This window comes from Terrapene carolina, unplaced genomic scaffold, assembly GCF_002925995.2.
Source record: "Terrapene carolina triunguis isolate 2854851 unplaced genomic scaffold, T_m_triunguis-2.0 Scaffold132, whole genome shotgun sequence".
Classification (NCBI taxonomy): Eukaryota; Metazoa; Chordata; order Testudines; family Emydidae; genus Terrapene; species Terrapene triunguis.
Window position 1 is genome coordinate 4,292,192 of NW_020664483.1, and position 24,591 is coordinate 4,316,782.

Consider the following 24,591-nt stretch of genomic DNA (forward strand, 5'->3'; position numbering starts at 1 on the left):
CCATCTTTCAGGTTCCCCAAAAGAGGACATTGCCGGAGGGGCAGGAACTGAGGGGGTACCTGTAGCGGAGGTACACACTGGAGGTGGGGAGCAGTGTCGCTCCCTGTCACAGTGGCAGGACAGCTGGTGCAAGCCCAGGATGCAGCAATTTGTTAAGGGAAGGCTGTGGACCATGGGAGTCCTTTGACCACGATGCATCATGGGACCTGAAGCCCAGCTAACATGTACAAACCACAGAAGAGAATGGGGACATAAGCCAACCAAATTGCAATTCCCAGAAGGCATTGGGGCAACATATCCAAATCAAAATCTCAGTTTTTGGCCAAAATATTTTTGTTTTTAAGGTTGTTTTTTTGTTTTTGTTTTGACAAAAGAAAAATGAATTTTTCACAGAAAGCACAAACAATTTTTTGCAACAAACAAACAAACAATTAGTCAAAGCAAAAATAGTTGCCCTAGTCTTGACAGAATTCCAACTGGAAATTGTTATAAGAATGTTTACATTTTTGCTGTTTACAGGCAGATATTGTTACAAGAGGTGCTAACAGCTAATGTACCAGCAGATGGAGCTCAAGAATGTTCCTGGGTTTTCTAGGATCAATAGAAATATTTGTTGATGGGATGGATGTGGAAATTTTGGTAATATGTTAATGATTAGTATGCATGCCTAAACTTCCCTATGCACTTTGCATACTGATTGTAAAAGGGAAGGGATGAGATATTTGAATCACTTAACATTCTGGTTCAAGACCAGAATCATTAACGTGAACTGAATAGAACCTACCCATATGAATGGATAAGCTGAAACAGACAAGAGACAAGGCAAAAGGCTGCACATTCAAAATGGAGTTTGCATTTTGGTATATATATAGAGAGAGTTCATAATCTCACACAGACTGCATAGACTGTACAGCAGTGGTCTGCTACCTTTTTACGCACAAGATCACTTTTCGAATTTAAGTGCCACCCAGGATCTACCCCGCCCCTTCCCCAAGGCCCCACCCCTCTCCTATCCCCCTTCCCTCCATCGTTCGCTCTCCCCCATCCTCACTCACTTTCACGGGGTTGGGACAGGAGGTTGGGTGCGGGAAGGGGGTGTGGGCTCTGGGCTGGGGCTGAGGGGTTTAGAGTGTCGGAGGTGGCTCTGGGCTGAGCCTTGGGTAGGGGTGCAGGAGGGGGTGTGGGGTGCAGCTCCAGGAGGGGGCTCAGGGCTGGGGCAGGGGGTTGGGATGTGGGTGGCACTTTCCTCGGGCAGCTCCCGGTTAGCGGACAGAGATCGCGATCGACTGTCAGAGGCTCCAGGATCGACCAGTCAATTGCGATCTACCAGTTGGTGACCACTGCTGTATAGACAGATCCCCCAGTTCCTCACAGTTGTACACCATAAAGGGCAGCTTGTGTGCAGATCTTTACATGGCGCTCTTAACAAACACACTTCTACCCAAAACTACCAGCTAGAACGCTGAACATATAATGACAACAGTTATGATGTAGAGAGGTCAATGCAGTTGCAGGTGCTCGTTACCTCATAAGGCCCAATATAGTTGAATTCTTGAAATTCAGTTCTGCCTTCACAAAGGGTCTGTTTGAAATCTCATTTAACTCAATGAAAAAAGACCGCTGACTTTCAAGGAGTTTTGGATCAGGCCCCAAAAGACTAATATTTTGAGGAAATTTTCTTAAAAGATCAGATGGAAATACATTTCTGTTTGCAGGCTCTGTACCAAGCTCATAGCAATCATAAGCTTTAAGACCATGGAAGTGATCTGCAGAGATCTTACAGGGATTATTCATGGCAATGAGATACTGATACCAAAGCCAATACTACAGGAATTACTGAAACTGGGACCATTGGTGCACATATACAAAGAATAAAAAAATAAAAAAACAACACCACACAGAGCAAACGCCTAGGTGGAAATAGAAAGTCATCATCTGGAATCCAAAGTTTAAATTAAGTCAGTAATTTCTACATATATAACAACCAGTTTCACATCCACAATGCTTCCTCAGAAATAATCCAAAAAAGGAAAACCCTTTTCAAGGTCAAATTCTGTAATAACATCATTTAGCCATTCATTTTCATTTGAAGAAATACACAGCCATTATAAACCCAAATAATCATTATCATGACCCAGAGTACATGACGTCACATATTAGCATACCATCATAGTATACATCAGCAACCACAGAACTCTTCTCTGGCATGATATTGCCCAACAAAACCTATTCCAAACATTACCCAAGTACTAATTGTTTACACTCACAAAATTCAGGAACGAAATTGCAAAATACGAGCATCTCAAAACCACACACACCCGTTTTCTTTTATACTGCAACCCATTATGCTTAATGTCAGCCAACAATATTCATCCCATAGGCCTAGACTTTGAAGGCTAGTGCAGATGGTATACTGATTAGTATACACTGTCCACAAATGGACTAGACCACTGCTATTCACGCACATCAGTTTCCTCTGCTCCTGAACTGATGAAATTGCTCTTCCACTCTGCTTTCCATCTTTAGGACCTTATACCAGTGGTATAAGTCAGAACAGCCTCTAAGCCAGGGGTTCTCAAACTTTTGTTGTCAGAAGGGGGTCGCGGTGCAATGAAATTACTACACGACCCCAGGGAGGGGGGACCGAAGCCTAAGCCTGCCTGAGCCCTGCCGCCTTGGGTGGGGGAAGGCCAAAGCCAAAGCCTGAACCCCACTGCTCTGGGTGGGGGGACCAAAGCCAAGGGCTTCAGCCTCAGGCAGGGGTCCTGTAATCTGAGCACCGCTGCCCAGGGCTGAAGTCCTCAGGCTTTGGCTTCGGCCCTAAGAGGTGGGGCTCAGGCTTCTGCGTCGGGCCCCAGCAAATCTAAGCCAGCCCTGGTGACCCCATTAAAATGGGGTTGTGACCCACTTTGGGGTACCAACCTACAGTTGGAGAACTGCTATTCTAAGCTATTCTAACAGACTTTGGGGCCAAGCACCACAGAATCAGAGACCTATAACCATCTTCCAGAAGTCCCCCTCCCATCACCACACACTACTGCCCTGTGTCTAGAGGAGTGCAGCCACAATGGATAATCTAGTCCACTGTCTCACATAGCCCTCGGAAAGTTGTCCATACCATTGATTTTTACAGGTGGGTCTTTCTATCCGTTGGACTGGTGCCAAAAGTCTCAGTGTTGCAGAACAGGTGCCTTTTGTCTAGATGGATGTTGCAGGACATCGGTTAGAAAGAAAAATGATGCCCATCTTTGCATGGCAGATGCATTACCTGCTTCTGTACTGCAATGTAACTAAAAGTTCACTGTGAATTTATGAAACCTCCAAGTTGCTCATAATGCACTTCAAAGATCAACTGTAGTGGCGACCGCTGAATGTTTCCAAGGGATCACACTCAGACCTTTAAAATAGCTAAGATGGAAAAAGGAGGATAAACATTTCTAACCTGGAAAGGGAGCATAGCCTAAAAACAAGGACCTATGCTGTACTTCATCAGGAAGCAACTCTCTGCTCTAGCTCCCTTTCCCCCCAGCATTTCCATTTTTCATTCTTTCTGGAGCCTTGCATCCTCTTTGGCATCTGAGCTTTTTCCTTCCTGTTTTGATAAGTAGAGTGCAGCAATTCTCAAAGGGCGGTCTGTATAAGAGCCTGGCAAAAAGCCAATGATGGCCGAATGCTCGAGAGTTCCTATTTGTGGACTTTTCCCAATGTCTGTATAGAACTGAAGTATTTATATACTTCAGCAGCTTGCAATTTGTGCTGTGAGCCAGGAATTTCTAATATCCCCTCCCTTGGGCTGGTAACATTTAACTCTGTTACGGATTAAAATCTGGTTAAGTAATAGGCAAGTCTTAGAAACTGTTTATTTTCAGGGAAGACAGACAATAGATGGGTCCCTCTAAAATGTTTTGACGGTTGGGAGAGCCAACAGAGAGGAAGGATGACCCGTTGGTTAGATACTAACCTGGGACTAGGGAGATGAAGGTTCAATTCTCTGCCAAAAAAAAAAAAAAATCTTGTGTGACCTTGGAGTGAGTCACTTAGGGCAGATCTACACTATGGTCTACACCCGGGGGTGAGGTGGAGGGGCGAGGGGGCAACTGCCCAGGGGCCCGTGAGATTTTAAAGGGCCTGGAGGCCCCCAGCCGCCACCACTGCTGCAGTAGCAGCGGCGGCAGCCGGGAGCCCCGGGCCATTTTAAATTGCCCAGATGGGCCGCAGGGCTCCTACGGACGTGCACGACCGCGCCGGGCCCTGCGCTTTGGGGGCCCCCGCAGGCTGGCATAGTTGGTCCCAGAAGTAACGGCGTCAGAAGTGACGAATCATCACTTCCACCCCAGGCCCCGCCCCCATCAGGGATGACCCTGGCCCTGGGGCCCAGAATCGCTCTCGGTGGGCCTGGACATAGCGTAGGTCGACCTTTTGTGGAGTCTACACCGTGCTGGGTCAACAGGAGAAACTCTCCCGTTGACTTACCTTATACTTCTTGTTCCGGTGGAGTACCGGAGTCGACGGGAGAGCGATCTGCGGTTGATTTAGCGGGTCTTCAGTAGACCTGTTAAATCAACCCCCAATGGATTGATCACCACAGCGCTGATCCCCAATAAGTGCAGACATGCCCTTAGTCTTTTCGTAAAATGGGAATAGTAATATTTCCCTAGCTTCCTCTGTTGTGAGAATGAACATTAAAAATTACAAGGTGCTCAGAAGCTATTACAGTGGGGACCATTTCAATATTATTGAGAAAGGACAACAAGTTGATGAAGTTTGCCATCGACACCTGTTAGGAGGTTTTTTTGTGTTGGTTGTTTTTTTTAATAGTAAAAGGTACTGAGAATGGCAAGACATTCCAGATAGATTTAAGTACATTCGGAAACTGGGCAGCAGATTAAACGTAACTGGAATAAATGTAAAATAAAACATATGAGCAAAATGTCCCTAAATTCTCCTATGACGACAGGCTGTGAATTTGGGAGGACATTCTGAGAAATATATCTTAGGAGTTGTCATGGATATGAACATGTCTCTGATATGCCCTCCAAACACAAAGCAGTGAAAGACTAAGTAAAATATTTGGGTGCAGTAATAAAAATAAAAAAAAGAGAAAATAATATAGCATTCTTTTTTAAATCTGAACTTTGAAGTGTTTTCTTGTCTAACCCATCCAGATGCAGCTACGTTACTTAGCTGTGCTCTAATGACCCCACATATGGAGAAAGAGAAGGAAACACCCCTGTAGAGTGAAAGAAGTCACCAATACATCTGCTCTCCAACTGTACAATACAAAAGGAATGCAGTCAGCCTGAATACACAGATGGTTTGAAACTGCCAAGATGTTCTAGCCTAGATCCTGAGCTACAGCCAAACTGTACTCAGCACAATTCTCCAGTGGGAATGAAAAGGTAGCTTTGAGCCACATTTCCACCCGTCCAATCCAAGGGCCATCCACCTACTCGACTGGTCCCTGGCAAAAATGAGAGCAGCCTTGGGGCTGTTTTTACATTGGCTGCTAATGCCACAAGGGGACATTCTGGTAGCTAGAGATTACTAGGGCACACACGTGTCCTAATCATACCCCTTTTTGTCTAGTTACCCACATACCAGTGCGCAAGACTGGCGGGAAGTGCCTGTACCACCCAAAAATTCCCTTACATGGGGAAGGAGGAGAAAGGAGGGTGGAAATCTTCAGTGACCAGTTAAATTGATGTTACGGCTGCTTATGTTGCTATAGTGTCAAAAAGAAGCCTTCGTAACCTGGAGAATTTGGTCTCCTAATATAATTGTCTTACAATAAGGAGGCTTGAAATAAAGGAGATAAAATGGTCAGTTTGTGTTTGTTTATTTTAGTTACCACGAGGTCTTGTTTTGTTTGTTTCTTAGTTGAAAACAGCAATAGTTTTCAACAATTATACATAAACTAATGAGAGCATCTCACTTACCAAAAAAAAACCCCAAAAAATATCATCAAGACCCGATTCAGTAAAGCACAATGCATGTGCTTAAGTCCCACTGAAGTCAATGTAGACAATACATACCCTCCTAAACTCCCGGCCTCCACCATGTCTGAAGATAATCTCCACATACTCCTGAGAAATTGAGCTAGTTTGATCATATTAATGAATTGCCTGGCCATTCACTCGAAATGAAAAAGACTGTTGATTGCCACCAAATAAGGACAATGGCTAGGTTTATACAAAGCAGGACATAACCAGAATGTGTTCCAAAAACGGAGAAGCTAATTCTATCCCCAAATGAACCTGGTTATTTTTGATTGCATGAGGCTTTCCGTAAATTACCACAGGGGAAAAAGCTCTATCACTGCAATATAACTCATGCCTCATTTGTTTTCCAATGACTTGCCTAATAAGACTGTGTTAAAATAATAGACAAACAAAATCTGTGCTGCATTAACTGAGCATTTTAGCGTACAAGTATGTCATTGTAATCAGACTATGAAGCTGTCAAAGTGAAAATTAATGACACGATGCTTTGTCAATTAACATTATAACCCCCTATGTAATGGGGAGTCTAGGCACGTCCACTGCCAGCTAAGGACTTAAAAGGAAGACTTGCACTTTGTTTTTTAAACAACAGCTGGATTGATAAATATATATTTTAAAATGAGTACGGCTGGGATTTTCCAAGGAACTTAAGGTGTCCAAATCCCTTTGAAATTCAGAGGAAGATGGGCACCTAACTCCTTTAGGTTTTGGGGTTTTTTTTAAACCCCAGGCTATAGCATTACAATTCAAACCCGACATACTAGCTAAGAAATGCCTACAGAAGTTTTAACTTCTCCATGGCTGTAGGTAGTTCTGATCCATCTTGCAGGACAGACAGTGAGTAGGGTTGTGTCTGACCTGCCATACCCATTATGTCCCACTGCACTATTGTGGACACCCTCTACTGCCACCTTTCCAGCATACATATAGCGCACAGTTCACAGATACTGACCATCCTTCATCAAGGAGCGGAGGAGAGGGGAGAAAGAGGAAAATCTCCCAACTGGTTGAACCTTGAATACCAGACTCCAGGGACTTGTCTACACTTGGAAATTTTGTACCCATTTTCCATCAGTGGTGCAGCAATACCAATGCTAGCAACAGCGTAAGCTCTAGTGTAGATAAGGTGTCAGTTACCAGTGTGCCAGTTGTTAAAACACTTGAGCTCTCTATTCTCCACTGCTTCCAACATTTGCTCAGTGCTTGAAGTACGTCAGGTTGAGGGGCTCACAGACTTGAGAAATAAAATTTCTAAGAAGTGAGCTGGACAGCTCAAAGTTGCACATTCTTAGTACCACCTGGGAGAAAGCCACCTCGGACTGGCTGCTTTTCTCCACTTGCCTCAGCCCGTCTCCTGAGGTAGGTAGGGCAGTTGGCAGGAAACAGGCAGAGTTCTCTTCCTCCCCTCCCCCTTCAGCAAGGGAACATCACTCTCACACAAAGAGAGGGGGAGAAGGGAGCAGAAATAGCCCATCCTCTCAAGGCAGCTCCCTTCCCTCCCCCTCCAAGCAACAACAGCCCCTCCACTCTCCCTGAATCACCCAGCCTGGGAAGGAGTGTGGACCCCAGGCCAGAGAGAGAGGAATAAAGGGACCCCAGGAGCTGAAGGAGGAGCAGGGGCGTGTGGGGGGGGGGGGAAGGAGGGGAATTGGCTGAGGGGATAGAATAGATTGGGCAAAATTGATTTGGGAGTTGGGATGCAGAATTAATTGCTGGGCAGGAGGATTGACTGATGTGAGGATACGGAGATACTCTACGCGCCCCCTCTCCCCCTTCACACACACTTCTTCTGACCATTTTAAGCACTGCATCACTAAGATTTTACTAGAAAACTGGTACAAAACACTATAGTGTAGACACACTGTAGCACTGATTCCACTCTGGAGAACTGATCCATTTATAACTGAACTGGTGAGATTTCACTGGTGCAAGTACCAATGCTGCTTTTAATGCACTTTTGCTAGACAGCTGCTCTTGCAATGCAGTTGCATTGTCCTCCGGATACCTACCTCACAGCCCCCAGCACAGTTCCCTGAAGCAATGGCTTCTGGGAGATTTCAGAATGCCTTCTGGAAAGACTGTTTAAACCAGTGGAGCTATGATGTAAGCTATCCCCATTCATACTGACACTCATGAGAGGCACACCATGGTTAGCTTTGCTGGAAGCAAGTCTAATCCAAACTGCTGTGCTTGTCTCTGCACCATTGGGAGCACAGAGGTTCATGGGCACATGAAGTGTTGCTGGCATGCTAGGCATACCAAATGTCTCTTCTGTAGACAAGGCATTAGGGTACAATTTGCTGGGAGGGATTCCAGACAGCAAGAGATGTTTTCAGCCTTGGTGCGGGAAGGGCAACAGCTGTGAAATGTCTGGAATGTAACCTGCTGGGGGGAAGATTAGGGTGTGACTAGAACAGATGGGGAAGGCGGGGCAAGTAAGACTCAGCAGGATGGCAGCTGCCAGGGTCAGTTACGTTTTAGCTTTTTATGTATGTTAGCAGCAGAGAGTCAATACCATTATTTCTGAAAGATCCATCTCTTCAGTGTCAAGTAACTAAGTTTGCAGCAGTATGACAATATTCTGAGACAAAAACAATCCAAACATATTAATTCAGCACCAGCCAGCCCTCCTAGCATTTCAGTCACTACTTACAGGCCCTGTCTACATTAGAGAAACTTGTACTTTTTCAGCAGTGGTGTAAGGTGTAGTGCAGACTGGTCCGGGAGCAGAATTAAACAGAAATGCCTGTGTCTGGTCTGCACTACTATTTACGCTGTCAGTAGAGCTGGGGCAGAATTACAGATTTTCCTAGTGGAGCGTCACTCTGTGGATACCTCTTCACTGCAGAGTTAACTCATGCTTCTAAACAGGTGTTGCCCCAATTCCTCTCCCATCCACACAAAATCCTCTCTCCCAAGTTTAGTGGGACTTTCAATCCAAGCCAGCCGCTCATCTGAGCCATGGGCCAAAACCCAAGTGTTGCTTTCATTTGGGTGGGCAATCCACCCACTTCGCAGTAAGATTGCAGGCTAAACCACTCAATGTCCTCCAATTCCTTCCCACAATTCCCTACCATGTGCCCCAAATGACAAACCAGTTCTCCCACAATTCATTGGGAAAGAATCTGAGCGGTTGCAGTGCACAGCATCCTAGCGACACATGGGGAGGATGCAGTAAATGGGTTATGGCTTTGCAGTGTGGCTGCTCACACCCAGGCTGAGCTCCCCAGGTGCTAATCACTTGGGTTGACTCGGCAATGAAAAGGGGGAACAGCTAGGTCAAAAACTCAGCAGGATAGTTCCTGACACATGCTCCCTGGGGAAGTAGGAATCTGTAGCTGTGCACAACAGGTGGGAATGGGGGAGGGGGTAGTAGACTTTTCATTCATGGAGAATGGATCTGTGGAAAGCTCTGGCCCATTGGTTTTGGGGAATCCACAGGGTATGCCTTCCCCAAGCAGATGCTCATGATTAGCTTAGTGGGGGTAAAAAACACTGGATCTGAAGTTAATGTTGTTCAGGAATTCAGGCACTTCCAAGGAGTATTCAGTGGGATTCTGAGGAGCCCATGATGCCTACAGCAGGGGCACCACACTCTGAGCAGTTAGAACTCCCCTCCAAATCCATAGAACCCCCAACGGGTGTCAGTGCTTCAGACGGTGTGCCAGGCTGTTGGTTCTTTTTCATCCTTCTATAAATGTCCTCCTGGCCCATTTCATGCAATTCTTACACTTTAGCTCTATTCTGCAGGTTCATTGGCCTTTTGTATTGAAACATAGGAGATCAGTACCTGTATGCCACTGTGACAGCTAAAAACAGTATCCTAAGAATCAGAGAGCATTAACCAGTATCCTCCTATGTGAAGCTATTAGCATTTCCTCTCAATAAACCCAATGTGTATATTGCCATGGTGGATGGATTTCTTAATATCTGTTTCACCCAGTATACTGGTCTAAGCAACTTAAGGGTCTAAGGGCCAGAGTTTCAAAGGCATTTAGTCTCCTAAAGATATAGATAGGCACCAAGCGGGGTTTTCAAAAAGGCCTAAGTGGGAATTAGGCATCTAGCCTTCTTAGATGCTTTTGAAAATCTCACTAGATGCTTATCTGCATCTTTAGGCATCTAAATGCCTCAGAAGATCTGACCCTAAGTTAGCAGGGAAGATAACTGCAAATTCTTAAATTTAAAAAACAAGTGTTCCTGCAGTGTCCTCGTTGTCTATTGTAACACTGTTTTCATTGTAATGTACAGGCGGATAATATCCAAAAGGGCAAGTATCATCAAAACCTCAGACATACACACACACGCCCCCTAGGAGTCACAGACATTTTCCACATCACAAACTAATGATTTTTATGTCAGCATGCAACAACCTTCTGTGTAAAAGCTTTCATTATATCCTTATCTTCAGGAGGGAAAAAGGATTTCTTAAATAAAATGAAAATATAAAACGAACCGCAATCCAGCAATACATTGTTGGTGCAACAGTGAGTTAACTAACTTGACACATTCTCTGCACATTAAGTATACTTTTAACATACCAACTACAGTAGTAATAAAAAATATTCATAGATTCCAAGGCCAGAAGGAACAATTGTGATAATTTAGTCTGACCTTGTGTATAATACAAAGGCCATAATTCCCTGAAATAGTTTCCGTTTGGACTACAGCATCTATTTTAGTAATAATCCAGTCCTGATTTTAAAATTGCCAGTGATGGAGAATCCACCACAACCCTTGGCAAATTGTTCCAATGGTTAATTATTTTCACTGTTAAAAAATTCCTCTTTATTTCTAGTCTGAGTTTGTCTAACTTCAACTTCCAGCCACTAGATCTTGTTATATCTTTGTGCACCATAGGGGTAAATCAATGTTGCTATGTAAACTTTTACTGTTCCAATTTTGTGATTGTTGTGTTGAAATTTGCTGTCTTAATGTCACATGAAAAATGGTTGTTGCATTTAATTTCCTTGTTTTTATTTACAAATATATAACTCAGGGGAGTGGAAGAAAGAAAAATCCTGATTGTAGGACTGTGGTGTTACACAATTATGTTTTTTGCTATTCCATAGTGTTGCAGGTGAGCATGTAGCTTAAAACTTAGTACATTATTTAACAGTAAATGCATGAACTCCACTTTCAGGTCGCTTTTAACCGGGTATTTTAAAATATGGTCTCAGAATTGACACAGCTATTCCTCACTGACGACTAGCCATGTACGAAATCCAGAATTTTAGAAGTCCAGTCATTTGAGTTTATCGGTACATTAAAAAAAAAATCTTAAATATCTGCTTAAAGTAGAAAAACAATACATTTTTTCATGCTCAGGTAACTCAAAAACCATTAAAGACTTTTTCTACAAGTTTTCATAAAATAATCTATGGACTGAAACTAAGCACAGAAAGATTCAACCAAAGGGAGAATTTTTTCAGAAAAATTATGAACAAAGCAAAATCAGGAGTTAGAATGAAAAAAGTCAAAGTTGTCTTGCAACTTTAATTACAGCAATACCTGCTGTAAGAACTATAAGAACAGGTGATGTCTCTCTGTGTGTGTGTGTGTGTGTGTTTAATGTGTATTGTCAGTAGCAGATGCAGGGAAAGCCAAGAGAAACCTTTACACAGAATGTATAGTTATATACAGTATATAGCAAAAAACACACAAATGAAAGGACTGGACTTTAAATCAGAGCTCAAAACTTGTAAAATGAGACACATAGTAAGATGCTTACCAATTTACAAATAAAGCGCTCTACATATCGAAGGCTGTTTGGCATATTCTGCAGCATCAGTTTCACATAAAGCCATGTGCTTTGTGTTTGTATTTGTCTGTTCAATTACAAAATCCTAAACTGCTGGAAGACAGGATAAACTTCCAACTGTGCTAAGGCAAGTTCTCGCAGCATAGCTTTGTAAAAGTACCAAGGTTCTCTGCAGCTGGTAGTGAGATTATAAACAGCCATACTTTTCAAAGCAAATGTGTCTTCCTAATTATTGAAGTAAATGAGATCTTCCTTTTACCTTAAAGAAACTTCCTCTCTTTTCCAGACAACGGGCTTCCATTGTCACAGACGACATCTTCCCTGGGAAGACTCCACTGAACGTCTTGAACTCCTAAAAGTAGAGACATTTTTAAAGGTTAGTCCAGTCTGTAGGAAATTCCTTTCTAAGCCACAGGAACAGTCACAACAACAGTGCTGCCAAGATCTTTTTCCGTCAACAACATAGTGCCATTGATTTCCCACCAAAGCCCTTACATATCCTTTTTGTCTATTATTTCCTATAAATTGCACTGATTCAAAAGACAGCTACTAGAAGTTCCGTTTCCCCCCCCTTCCCCTTCACAACTGATCCTGTAATGCTCTCTGAGAGGATTTTAATGCACTCATTAAAAAAGAATGCTAAAACATAATGATTGCTTTGTTTGTTTGCTTGACCTCAGTCTGAAGTACAAATAGAACAAATGTTAGATGTCACCACAATCCACTCCCAAAGATTACAGCTTTAATGTAGCTGATCAGAGAAAAAAATATCATCAGCAAGGGACAGAGAACAAGTTACTGTAAATGTAAGGGGGGGGGGGAAATCCTACTTTAAGTCGATGAAATAATCATTAATCTTTCTGACCCTTGCATCAGAGAAATTTATACTGGGGACGCAATTATAAAGATATCACCTTTTCCCATAGCAATTACAAAGATATCACCTTTTTCCATAGCTGAATAAAATGTGATTCACTGAATATAATGACTGCACAAACATATCTTTACTATATGCATGTATCCATAAATATATTTAGCTGATAACATTCTCAATTGACTCAAGTTTGTATTTCCTGCAAACATAGTCCTGAACTAAACAAAGGCCAAAATCTGCAGTCCTTAGTCATCATTTTTCACCCTAAGTTAAAAACTCATTCTCCTCCTTCCCCGCCCCCGCTTCATTAAATTACATTAGTTTATTATGTTGGAGTTTTCACCTAATTATCTACAAATCTTGGATGTGCAAAATGTACCATACCACAGAAAACGTGAAGCTTGTTTGTATACAAATGTAAGTGAAAAATTGAGTGCATCGAATAGCTGCAGTTTAAGTCTGAGTGAAAGTAGCAGCTGAGCCAAAAATGTCTGCAAGAGCTTTAAAAAAAAACAAACAAAAAAAACCAACCACCAGCCACTCTTGCTTTCCTTTATTGGCATTATTAGAAGGAGCCAAAAAGGACAAAGACCAAGGTCAAGGACGAAGGAGGAGTTAAAAAAATAATAATAAACGGGTGACTGAAAAGAGTGGAGAAGCAAAAGATAAAAGACCTACAAAAGAATGAGAGGGAAAACTATGAGCTAGAAGAGGAGAGAGGGAGAAAACAGAGTATTTTCTTTCATTTTAGCATGTAGCAGGAAGCTTACCATTCGCCCCACCCTGAACCTGTGCCCATTTCTAGAGCTAATCTGAAAGTGCAGAACATTAGAAGAGGTGATCATTTTTCACTTATGAGGTGCGGCCAGAAAGAAAAGTATTAGGGCTGGGAAACTCAGGAATGAGCCTGAATCAATCTGAATCTTGAATTCTGTACGCCTAACCAAACTGACCTCAAACTCCATTGGTTTCAGGGCCGCCCGGGGGCAGGCAAGTGGGGCAATTTGCCCCAGGCCCCGGGCTCCAGAGCGGCCCCCAAGAGAACGGCTGAGGCTCCCGCCCCGGCCCGACCCCGCCTCCACCCCTCTCCAGGAGCCTCAGTGCATCCAGGAGCGTCCCTGAACAGCTGCAGCGTGGCTCCGTCCCCGCTCAGAACCGCGTGGTAAGGGGGCGGGGCTGTGAGCTCCAGGCCGAGCGGAGAGAGCTCAGGCCCCGCTGGAGCTCGCAGCCCCGCCCCCTTACCATGTGGCTCTGAGCGGGGAGGAGCTCAGCCCCACCAGAGCCACGCTGCACCACTGTTCAGGGATGCTCCTGGATGCGACGCACTGAGGGCGGTGAGGGGGAGCTGGGGGTAAGAGGCCGGGGGGGTTGGATAAGGGGCAGGGAGTCCCGGGGACAGTCAGGGGACAGGGAGGGGGCAGAGGTGGGGGGGGGGGGGTCGGGGGGAGGGGAAGGGGGGGGTTGGATCGTGGGCGTTCCGGGGGTCTGTCAGGACTCAGCGGGGTGGGGGGGATATGGGTCAGGGCAGTCAGGGGACAGGGAGCAGGGGTGGGGTCCTGGGGTGGTGGTGGTGGGGGGGTCTCTGGGGAACAGTAGGGGGCAAGGAGCAGGATGGGTCAGGGATTCTGAGGGGGGCGGGCAGTTGGGGGGCAGGAAGTGGGTGGGGGTCGGATAGGGGGCAGGGCCAAGCTGTTTGGGAGGCACAGCCTTCCCTACCCTAAAGCTCATCCAGCAGTTTGAGGCTTGCAGAAGAGCCAAGCTGTTAGCTTTTCCGTTAGGGCTACCATCCCTTTCACTTCTCAAATGCCAAATTATAGTCTATATATAATTTCAGTGCCATAGGGAGATTCATGTCAGGGGAGGGTAGCTTCATTTAAAAATAGCCACTGGGGGAGGGATCACATGAGAAGAGCAATATCGTACACCACCTACCTCCTTCCCAACCCTACCAAGGGAGACCCCCACCCCCCGCATTCCCTGAGGCTTCAAAGGGGTTAATTCAGTGGTTCTCAAACTTTTGTACTGGTGACCCCTTTCACATAGCAAACCTCTGAGTGCGACCCCCCCCACACTTATAAATTGAGAACACTTTTTTATATATTTAACACTATTATAAATGCTGGAGGCAAAGCGGGGTTTGAGGTGGAGGCTGACAGCTTGCGACCCCCAGTAATAACCTTGTGACCCCCTGAAGGGTCCTGAACCCCAGTTTGAGAACCCCTGGGTTAATTTAATTTTAGCACCCTGTGTCCATTCACATGCATGTGCTATTTTGAGCATTTCAGTTTTCACAACATAGGCTCATCCCAGATACTGGAACAAGCTCAAATGCTCAGTTCGTGGAGTATGTACATAAGCTATACTAAAGACAAACCCACAGTAACCATCTCCAGTTTGTGAGGGACCCCATGGAGCCAGTCTCTAGGAAACAGATAAATACATGGACGTTAAGTCCATTAATGGCTATTAGCCAGGATGGGTAACGAATGGTGTCCCTAGCCTCTGTCAGAGGGTGGAGATGGATGGCAGGAGAGAGATCACTTGATCATTACCTGTTAGGTTCACTCCCTCTGGGGCACTTGGCATTGGCCATTGTCGGTAGACAGGATACTGGGCTGGATGGACCTTTGGTTTGACCCAGTATGGCTGTTCTTATGTTCTAACCTAAATGAACCCAAAGTTATGGAGACAGATATGAGTCAAGGAAACCAGCAGAGTATCAGAAACCTGGAAAAATCTCTGACTGGATGGTCTCAAGCGTTTGGTCACAAGCTGAGGTGGTTCAAAAGTTTTGGATTTTTTTTAAACAGAATTTTTTTATTGTTTCTATAAACTATCAAACACAGCAAGCAGCAAATATTTGGCCACACACTTCTGAAACCCCAAACCAGATTCAGGTTTTGGCAGACTAATTTCAGCCTTTCAATTAAAAAAAAACACAACAAATTTTGAAGGAAAGCAGACATTGTCTGTGATATTTTTCTGCTTTTTAAAAACCCCTAGTTTTCGATCCAAAAAAAGTTTTGACAGAAAATATTTGTCCAACCCTTTTAATGAGCTTTAGTGCCTTTTAGCACTAGCTGATGCTGAGAACCAGTGATACCTTGTAAAGAAGTTTTCTCAAAACTGGGTTTGTGCCAAGATGCAGAAGGTTTATTTTTCCCAGGGCCGCCTGTGGGGGGGAGCAAGTGGGGCAATTTGCCCCAGGCCCCACAGGGGCCCCCACGAGAATATAGTATTGCAATTTTTTTTATGGAAGGGGCCCCCGAAATTGCTTTGCCCCAGGCCTCCTGAATCCTCTGGGCAGCCCTGATTGGTTTAGCAGGGTACTTTTACACTTCAAAGTGGAGGTGTACAGTCCAGCGGAAGAAGACATACCCATGTTAGCTCTGATCTATTTTTAGCACGGTAGCTTGAAGTATAGCCGCAGCAGCATGAATATTGGGAGGGGCTAGCTGCCCTGCTATGCACCTAGTGTCTTGGATGGGATCATACCTGGGGAGACTGTCCCCTCCCACCACTTGTGCCACCATGGCTACACTTCTGTTTTTAGCATGCTAGCTCAATCAGAGCTGGCATGGGTACGTCTCCTTGAGCTGGAATTTACACTTCCAGCTTGCACTGTAGACATACCCCCAGGAGTAGCTAGAAGCAGGTACTCTCTTAAAGAGATGTGGTCAACTTTTCTAATTTTAAGAGAGATTTAAGTTTCTGACAGAGCTCTCTTTAAATAGTAAGGCCTGATTTGTTTTGTTCAAATTTCATTATTCATATTTCCTGGCTGATGCTAATAAGGGTCTTTTTCAGTAAGGAACTAAAGAGTGATCCTTGGACTAGTCACTTAATCTCTCTGTGCCTCAGTTCCCCATCTGTAAAACGGGACTAAAACCTCTTCCCTTCTCCCAACCTTTGTCCCTCTTCTCCATTTAGATAGCAAGAGACTGCCCCAAAGAGTTTACTATGTACACGTACAGCATTTAACACAGTGGGGTTCTGGTCTCAGCTGGGGCTTCTAGGTGCTACGGTCATGCTAACACCTCCACCACCACCCCACACACATACACACCCCAAATGTTTTCAGCCCCCAAGGTCTTGGTCATGGAGCCAAAAAGGGCAAAGACCAAGGTCAAGGAAGAAGGACTTTATAATAAACAAATTCCCAGCAAGGTAGCGGACACCTTAAAGTGTACCGGAAAACCCAAGATCAAACTCAGTTGATTCTTCAACATTTCCCCCAAAAAACTGACTCAAAAACCTTCTGTTAAACCAATTACAGTACTCTTAATTCCTCTTCCAGACCAGTCCCTTATCCTCTTTAGAAGATCTTTCTAAATAATAATAATAATAATAATAATGTATATTTCCTTTTGTGCTTCACATTAAAGCAGAACTTCTCAGCTTCAAATACGCCTCTCTATTCAAGATCCAGCACTAAGGGCAACTTTATACATCAGCCAAACCCTAGTTTCTGTGAAAAACCACAGACTCCTTAAATTACACCCATTCCTCCTTTAAAATATCCTGTTTCATCTCCCCAGTTGCCAGAGAAAGAAACAGCTTCATCTGTCCAGAGTAAGCTCCATGCATACTCTAGCATTTCACAATGAACTGAGCCACACTGGATCATACACTCATTTATCCAAATAAAGGTGTAAAACAGGCTGAAGTAGGTAAAGAACAAAAGCCTTCAGTTTAGCAGTGGCAACTGCCTTTCTCCTAAAACAATAGCACAAATGGAACCGTATAACCAAGAGATTAGGAAAGAAGTCTCATGAATTCTGGAAATAAAGCATAAGTTTTTAAACAGACAGTAATTAACCATTGGGACAACTACATCACAATTTTTAAATCAAAATTAGATAATTTTCTAAAAGATCTGCTCTAGGACTTATTTTTTGGGACGTTCTATGGCCTGCGCTATACACGAGATCAAACTACATGATCATAGTGATCCCTTCTGGCCTGGGAATCTATGAATCAATATTTTAGTGCAACACTGTGAAAACCCACAAGCAAGGAAATGGTCCCGTGGCTGTTCTTATCAACAGGTAAATGCAACAAGAGAAAAAGGTTTCCTCATTAAATCTTAGCCTCCTATTTTACGATATGTCCACACTGCAATCAAAGATATGATTTTGCAGCTCGTGTAGGCATACCCCCACTAGCTTTAGTCTAGCTAGCATGGCTAAAAACAGCAGTGAAGGTGCAGTCTTCAGCCCTGGCTCGAAATGCAAGTATGTACCCCAGGTTCCAGGTGGGCTTGTTCAGCAGACCCTGAAGCCCACCACTACCTCGTCACTGCTATTTTTAGCCACACTAGCTAGATTGTTGGGCCTATGCAAGCTGCAATCCCACCGCCGATTTGCAGCGTAGACATAGCCTAAGGCCTGGTCTACACTGGGCGGGAGGGAGGAGGAAATCGATCTAAGTTACGCAACTTCAGTCATGTGAATAATGTAGCTGAAGTCGACGTACTTAGATTGACTTACCGTGGTGTCTTCACCGCGGTGAGTCGACTGCTGCCGCTCCCCCATCGACTCCGCCTGTGCCTCTCGCGGCGCTGGAGTACAGGAGTCGACGGGAGAGCGCTCGGGGGTCGATTTATCACGTCTAGACTAGACACGATAAATCAATCCCCACTGGATCGATCGCTGCCCGCCGATCCAGCAGGTAGTGTAGACATATCGTTAGAGACAGAGTGCGAAAAAAGATCTGGAAAGTTTCTTAACTGGTGAAAAACATTCACACCCATATCCTTAAAAATGGCTCAATGGATTTTAATGAAACTTTAAAAAAAATATTTTTAGTGGTAAGATGAAGCAAGAGAAATTTTGGCTAAAAGGCTGATGTACAGAGAGAGTTGTAAGAATAGAAGTGCCATTGTGACCTAAGGCCCCAATTCAGCTAACCACTAACAGCTTAACTTTAATCACATGCTTAAATCCCATTCACTTTAATGGAACTTAAACATATGCTTACGCGTTTTGCTGCTATGGGGCCTGCGTGATAGCACTGCTACCGCAATTCTATAACACTTACCTACCTACTTAGGTTTTAATATAGTTGCTCCCATGAGCAATAAAAACAAATACACAAAGTTATATAAACATTTATCCCTCAGCCCTACCGGTAGGAACAAGCTGCAAGTTACTGTTTGTTTGGTTGTATGTAAAGCGTGAAGATGCTGCTGTGTTTGAAAGAGTTAGTGCAAGAAAGCTAAGTGAAAGAGGTGGGGTTTGAATTTAGCTCAGAATATGCAGAAAGTAGCAGGTCATGCTTATTTCTTTTAGCAGCAAATGCCATAGCCTTGGGTCCAGCTCCTGCCAATTTGGGTCTTCCCATGTTTGTCAACAGCATCACTTTGCCAGTGCAGCGAAGCTGTCATCAGGTCATGGTCTCTAAAAGGAGACCCGGTCTCCCAAGCAGCCTGGGCCAAGACCAGGTAGGGCTTTGAAAATCAGTATAGTGACCTTGAACTGGACTCAGAGTTCAATCAGGAGAGGCATTATCAGGTGGTTTGTTCCCAATAACCTAGGTTGGCCAACAGATGAGTATAGAATACATGTATTATTTATTTATTCAGCATTCAGAATGTAGTTCAGTGCTGTACAAAACACAGATGCTGCCCCTGCCAGCAATGAGCGTCTATCTAAATTAGACGCAGGGAGTACAGACTTACACTTGATTCTGCATTCAGGTCTGCTAGTACAGATGTCTACTAAAGTCAGTGGGGCTCTATGTTGGTACAGGGACCTGTACTAGTGGATCTGATTGCAATATCAGGGCCACCATTTCATATATCCATAAATCGTTTTTGTGGATACAGACTAACACGGCTACCCCTCTGATAGCAAAACCACTAATAATAATTATAAAAATAAAAAAGACAATCACAAGAGACAGTGAAAATCTCTGCTATTTTCCCGAAGATGAAGGTCAGAAGTCTCAGTTACACTAAGGGCCAGACAGGGTAAAGGCGCCTTAGTGTAACTGAGAAGCAGGAGGTGGCAGTTCAGTTTTTGTAATGCAGAGCTTGAGTGGGTGTTGGGACATCCAGGAGAAGATGTAGTTTATGGCATTGCATTTCAGAGGAATCAACAAAGCAGATTTTTTTTCTCTTCCTCCCCCCCGTCCAGATTCTAGACAGCCAAAGAAAAGCAGTACTTTTAATTGTATAGTCTAGCACAGGGGTTCTCAAACTGGGGGTCGGGACCCCTCAGGGGGTTGTGAGGTTATTACATGGGGGGGGGTCACAAGCTGTCAGCCTCCACCCCAAACCCTGCTTTGTCTCCAGCATCTATAATGGTGGTAAATATATTAAAAGGTGTTTTTAATTTATAAGGGGGCGGGGGGTCCGCACTCACAGGCTTGCTTTGTGAAAGGGGTCACCAGCACAAAAGTTTGAGAATCCCTGGTCTAGCAGGAGGGAAGGAGCCATCCAGGAATTCTAGAACTTGCATCTGCACCCAGGAATCAGGTAAGATGTCAGTGATAACATCTGCCTCTGTTTTTCAGGAACCAACAGCTCTGTGGGTTACAATGCACGTAATGCACTGCATACTTTCACAAACACGAAAACAGCAAGATTATCGATCCTACCTTCCAGCTGGGTAGACAAAAGGTACGTACACAGATACACCTCTACCCCGATATAACGCGACCCGATAACACATGAATTCGGATATAATGCGGTAAAGCAGCGCTCCGGGGGGGCCGGGCTGCGTGCTCCGGCGGATCAAAGCAAGTTCAATATAACGGTTTCACCTATAATGCAGTAAGATTTTTGGCTCCCGATGACAGCGTTATATCGGGGTAGAGGTGTAGTTCCCATTAATTATAGTTACACACTAAATGCTGTTCTGCTCTGAAAAATGCATTGTGCAATTCGGCTTATTGTATCTCTCTACTTTCCAGATCAAATGTACTCTGTTTGAAATACTCCATTTTTTTCTCCTACTTGCCAACCCCATAAACTCACTCTGAGATCTGAAAGTCAAACTGGGATTTTCCCTGTGTGAGCATCATCCTCAGAAATACAGATTCTGTTGGTCAAACCATCTCCGCAGTTACACCTGTGAAATCCCCTTGTCTTCAAACATGCCCTGAGGAACACATGTGCAGCCTCAGTCATGGTTTAGCTGAATATGACATAGATGTAACAAAGGGCATAATTTGGCCTACAGAACCTGGATTCCTTGTGACAATCCATGAGAAGGGAAGAATGTAGTTTGGCTCTCAGATCCTGGGGTGAGATTACAGGACTAGCAGTTAAAAACAAAACAAACTTTGCTAAGTACGTTGATTGGATCAGGAAGTACTGAGAAAAACATTAAACATGGAAACTTATGTTTAGGTCATGACAAGAGCCATAAAATCAGATTGAAGCTATACAGTAGACAGAGATGAGGGTTTATATTTATTTGTTTATAAGGCATTTATATGGACTTTTTTTTTTTTTTTTTAAACAGAGTCTGAAAAAAACCCTCATGAAAGGGTAAAACACAATTTACTCACGTATTTGAGTATCATTTCTGCAGGCTTACTTTTGTTTTGGGTAGTAAGTAGCCAAAAGAAAAGCTCAGCCCTTTTAAAGAGAGTGGTTATAATGATCTGATTTGTTCTGGGTGTTGGTACACTATATACAATTAAGCATTTATTACATTATATGCAACGTATGCATATTTATTATATTTTTAAATTTGTGTCAGTTAAATATGATTCGGCTCTCTGTCATACCAGTTTTTGCCCAGGGCAACTCCACTGATTTCCGTGAAGTTACCACCATATAAAATTGGTGGAACACAGGGGAGAATCAGGCCCAGGATGTTTACAATTCCTCCTTTTCCTCACTCAAACAGGCACTTTACACATTCAGATCGGGTTTAAAGGCAGCCTGAGAGTAAACAAGCCTTAACTAGGTGTAACTATAATTCACTCCACCTTTCTGGCCCTTATACATGGCTAAAGCAATGTCAAGAGATTCTTAGTGTAAATGAGAATTCAGGCCAAAAAATATATTTGCTCATATTATGGAACAATTGCAAAGCAGAAGCTTAAAAGCCAAGGCATGCAAATAAAAGTTAAGCACACGCCTGATTGTTTTGCTGAATCAGATATTTCTAATTTCAGTGCAGAGTGAATTTTTCTACCTGAAGTGAAAGGACTGGTGCCCCTACCATCCATGCTGATTACAATCTCAAAGTGCTACCTAGGCCTGATCTACACTAGGAAATTTGGTTGTTTTTGCTATGGTGGTCAGGGGTCTGAAAAATCCACACCCCTGGGCAGCATAGTTAAGCCAATTTACATCTCTGTATAGACAGTGCTAGGCCAATGGAAGAATTCTTCTGTCGACCTAGCTATCGACTCTTGGGGAGATGGATATGTTGACTGGAGAATCCCTGCCATCAGCATAGGTAGGGTCTACACTGAAGCATTGCAGGGGCTCGCTGTGCTGCTGTAGCATTTTAAGTGTACAGGAGCCCTTAGTTATGCAGGAATGTTGGAGGAGGAGGAGGAGGAATAGCAGATTAGAATGTTCTGCTTTAACATCTTGTTCCAGGAATTCATGCAACACATTAATTATACAAAATATATTAATAAGGAACGCAACAAAAAGGTGCTGAGTTCGTTTGTTAAAAAAACTAATCTATTCATCTGTGCAAATGTGTTGTTTTTAAGAAATAAAAAGTTAGTTCTAATCTGAACATATCTGCATGTCTTTTGAAAGCTACAAATAATGAAAGTGGCTATTAAGAGGTTTTTTAATTAAAAATGTAATATTAATAAAGGCAAAGTCCACTGAGTTCAGAGATTTTTTTTTTTTCAATTTAAAATGTTTCCAAAAACCAGTCAAATCCTTTAGTTCTCTTTTCCTACAACAATGAAGCAGTTGTCACACTGTAGTTGTGAAATGGTGTCCAATTTAATTATCTTTTCAATGAAGAGTGTTAATGAAGGCCAGTGGAATCTCCCTTGGTGCCATGGAAACAATGACTATCAATAGGCTTGGAAGGATCAGATCTTTATTGATAAAGGTCAGCAAATATCCACTTCATTGTACATACACAAACTAACAAAAAATATTTCCACCGATAATACTTGAAATTTAGAGATAGACAAAGAAAGAAAAATGATGCTTCTGACTACATGGAGCTATGCCATTTTATACCAGCAGAGCTTTGGACCATTTTATGCGACAAACACACACCAGAACAACAGTACTGCATAAAGCTCCAATAGTTTCAGTTAACAAATTACATACATATGAGCTGTATTATCTAATTATACTGAACACGTAGTTTATATTACCTGTGTCGACCTACCTAACCCTAGTTAGTTAGAGAATGTGTATTCGCCTGAGTAGGAGACCCACCTGTGAAAAAAAGTTAGCTTGCTAACTCCACACAGCTCCTGATCCAAAGCCCATTTAAAATCACTAGAACATTGTACTGTGGTTAGGGTCGTGTATTGTAGATAATCCCAGTGAGGCAAACTCCAACATTTGTAGAATCTATTAACTCTGAACAGAGTCTATTCAGTACTTTTTTCTAGGTTTCAGGTACTTATGGGGCCATATCATGCCTCAATCAGTGCATCCAACTCCCCCTGACATCACTGGAAACTGCACACAAGAACAGAGGATAACGGAGCTCTACCTAGTTTTCTGAGTCTAGACAGACCAGCCTGGAAAGCTACACGACCTAGTCTAACAGTAACCAAAGTCAGAGTAATCCCAAAGCACATATCCAGGGAAGAGTAGGTCCTGTACTTTTAGTTAGCACTGTTGTTATTTATTAGGTCTCATTTAGCATCCCTCATTGGGAAAATAAACTCATCTTTAGGACCATTTTCATTTTTGTCCTGTGTTTCTCTCCCTTCCACATCCTCCTTCATGTTTCTCTCCTCCGTTTGTCTTTGCATCTCTCCTCCTTTCTTCTCCCTACCCTGCAGGAGCTACCAATTCCTGGAACCTGTGGGTTTACTGCAACCTAGTTCCCAACCCCATCTGATACGATGACCAGTGATGAAATCATTAACAATAGCAAATAAAGTGCATGCATTGGCTTTGGAGTTAACACCCCAATCACATTAATGGGGGAGCTGATGAGTTCACACCCTCGCAATGCCCTTGTTTCAGGCTGTCTGCAGACTCAGGAAGACAGAACTGAATTAGGGCATGGCTATACTGGAAACTTCAAAGCGCTGTTGCGGGAATGCTCCTGCGGCAGCGCTTTGAAGTGCGAGTGTGGTCGCGTGCACTCCTGGTAACCAACCTCCACAAGGGGATTAGCTCCGAGCACTGGGAGGGCGGCTCCCAGCGCTCGGAACCTGTCTACACTGGCGTTTTAAAGCGCTCAGACTTGCTGAGCTCAGGGGGGTGATTTTTCACATCCCTGCGCCAGCAAGTTAGAGCGCTATAAAATGTAAGTGTAGACAAGCCCTGAGATACACTCACTTCATATTTGCAAGCTTTCCTTTGACACTATGAGAGCTAGAAACTTAAAAAAAAAAAAAAAGATTCCACAGAATCGAATATGCTACAGGGAATGCATAAATATATCAAGCAGCCCAGATCCAGCCCATAAGCTAGGTATCTGAAAGCTCTGAACTAAACACTGAAGCAATGGAGAAAAATTCAGTGCAAATGATACTGAAATTTCTTTTATTGTTACAAAGTAACAATTTTACTGTCAAACTCAACTACCACCCCAACTGGCTCACAAAGATCAGCGGTGGGATCTTCGGCAGTGCTCAGCACTCACCTAACTCTTCTACCTTTGAAGACAACATTGAGTGCTTTTGAAAATCTCACTCTAGATCCCATTTTTGTTACTTAAAGTCGTCAGGGTAGAGACTGTCTTTTGTTGTTGTTGTTGTTATGTTTACATAGTGCCTAGCATAATGGAGCCTCTGATCCATGACTGGGGCTACTAGGAGCTGCTGCACTGCCACTA

The 24,591-nt window shown here is 43.6% G+C and overlaps 1 protein-coding gene across 2 annotated transcripts in view; it reads right to left on the minus strand.

Annotated features, from left to right (window-relative positions):
• Nucleotides 1-24,591, minus strand: part of RIN2 (Ras and Rab interactor 2) — a 113,781-nt gene that overhangs the window by 56,271 nt on the left and 32,919 nt on the right. For both annotated transcript variants that reach the window (XM_026653198.2, XM_029911908.1), the window contains one exon: nucleotides 12,020-12,112. In XM_026653198.2, coding sequence (XP_026508983.1) covers nucleotides 12,020-12,112 — 93 coding nt within the window. The remainder of the gene's footprint in view (nucleotides 1-12,019; nucleotides 12,113-24,591) is intronic.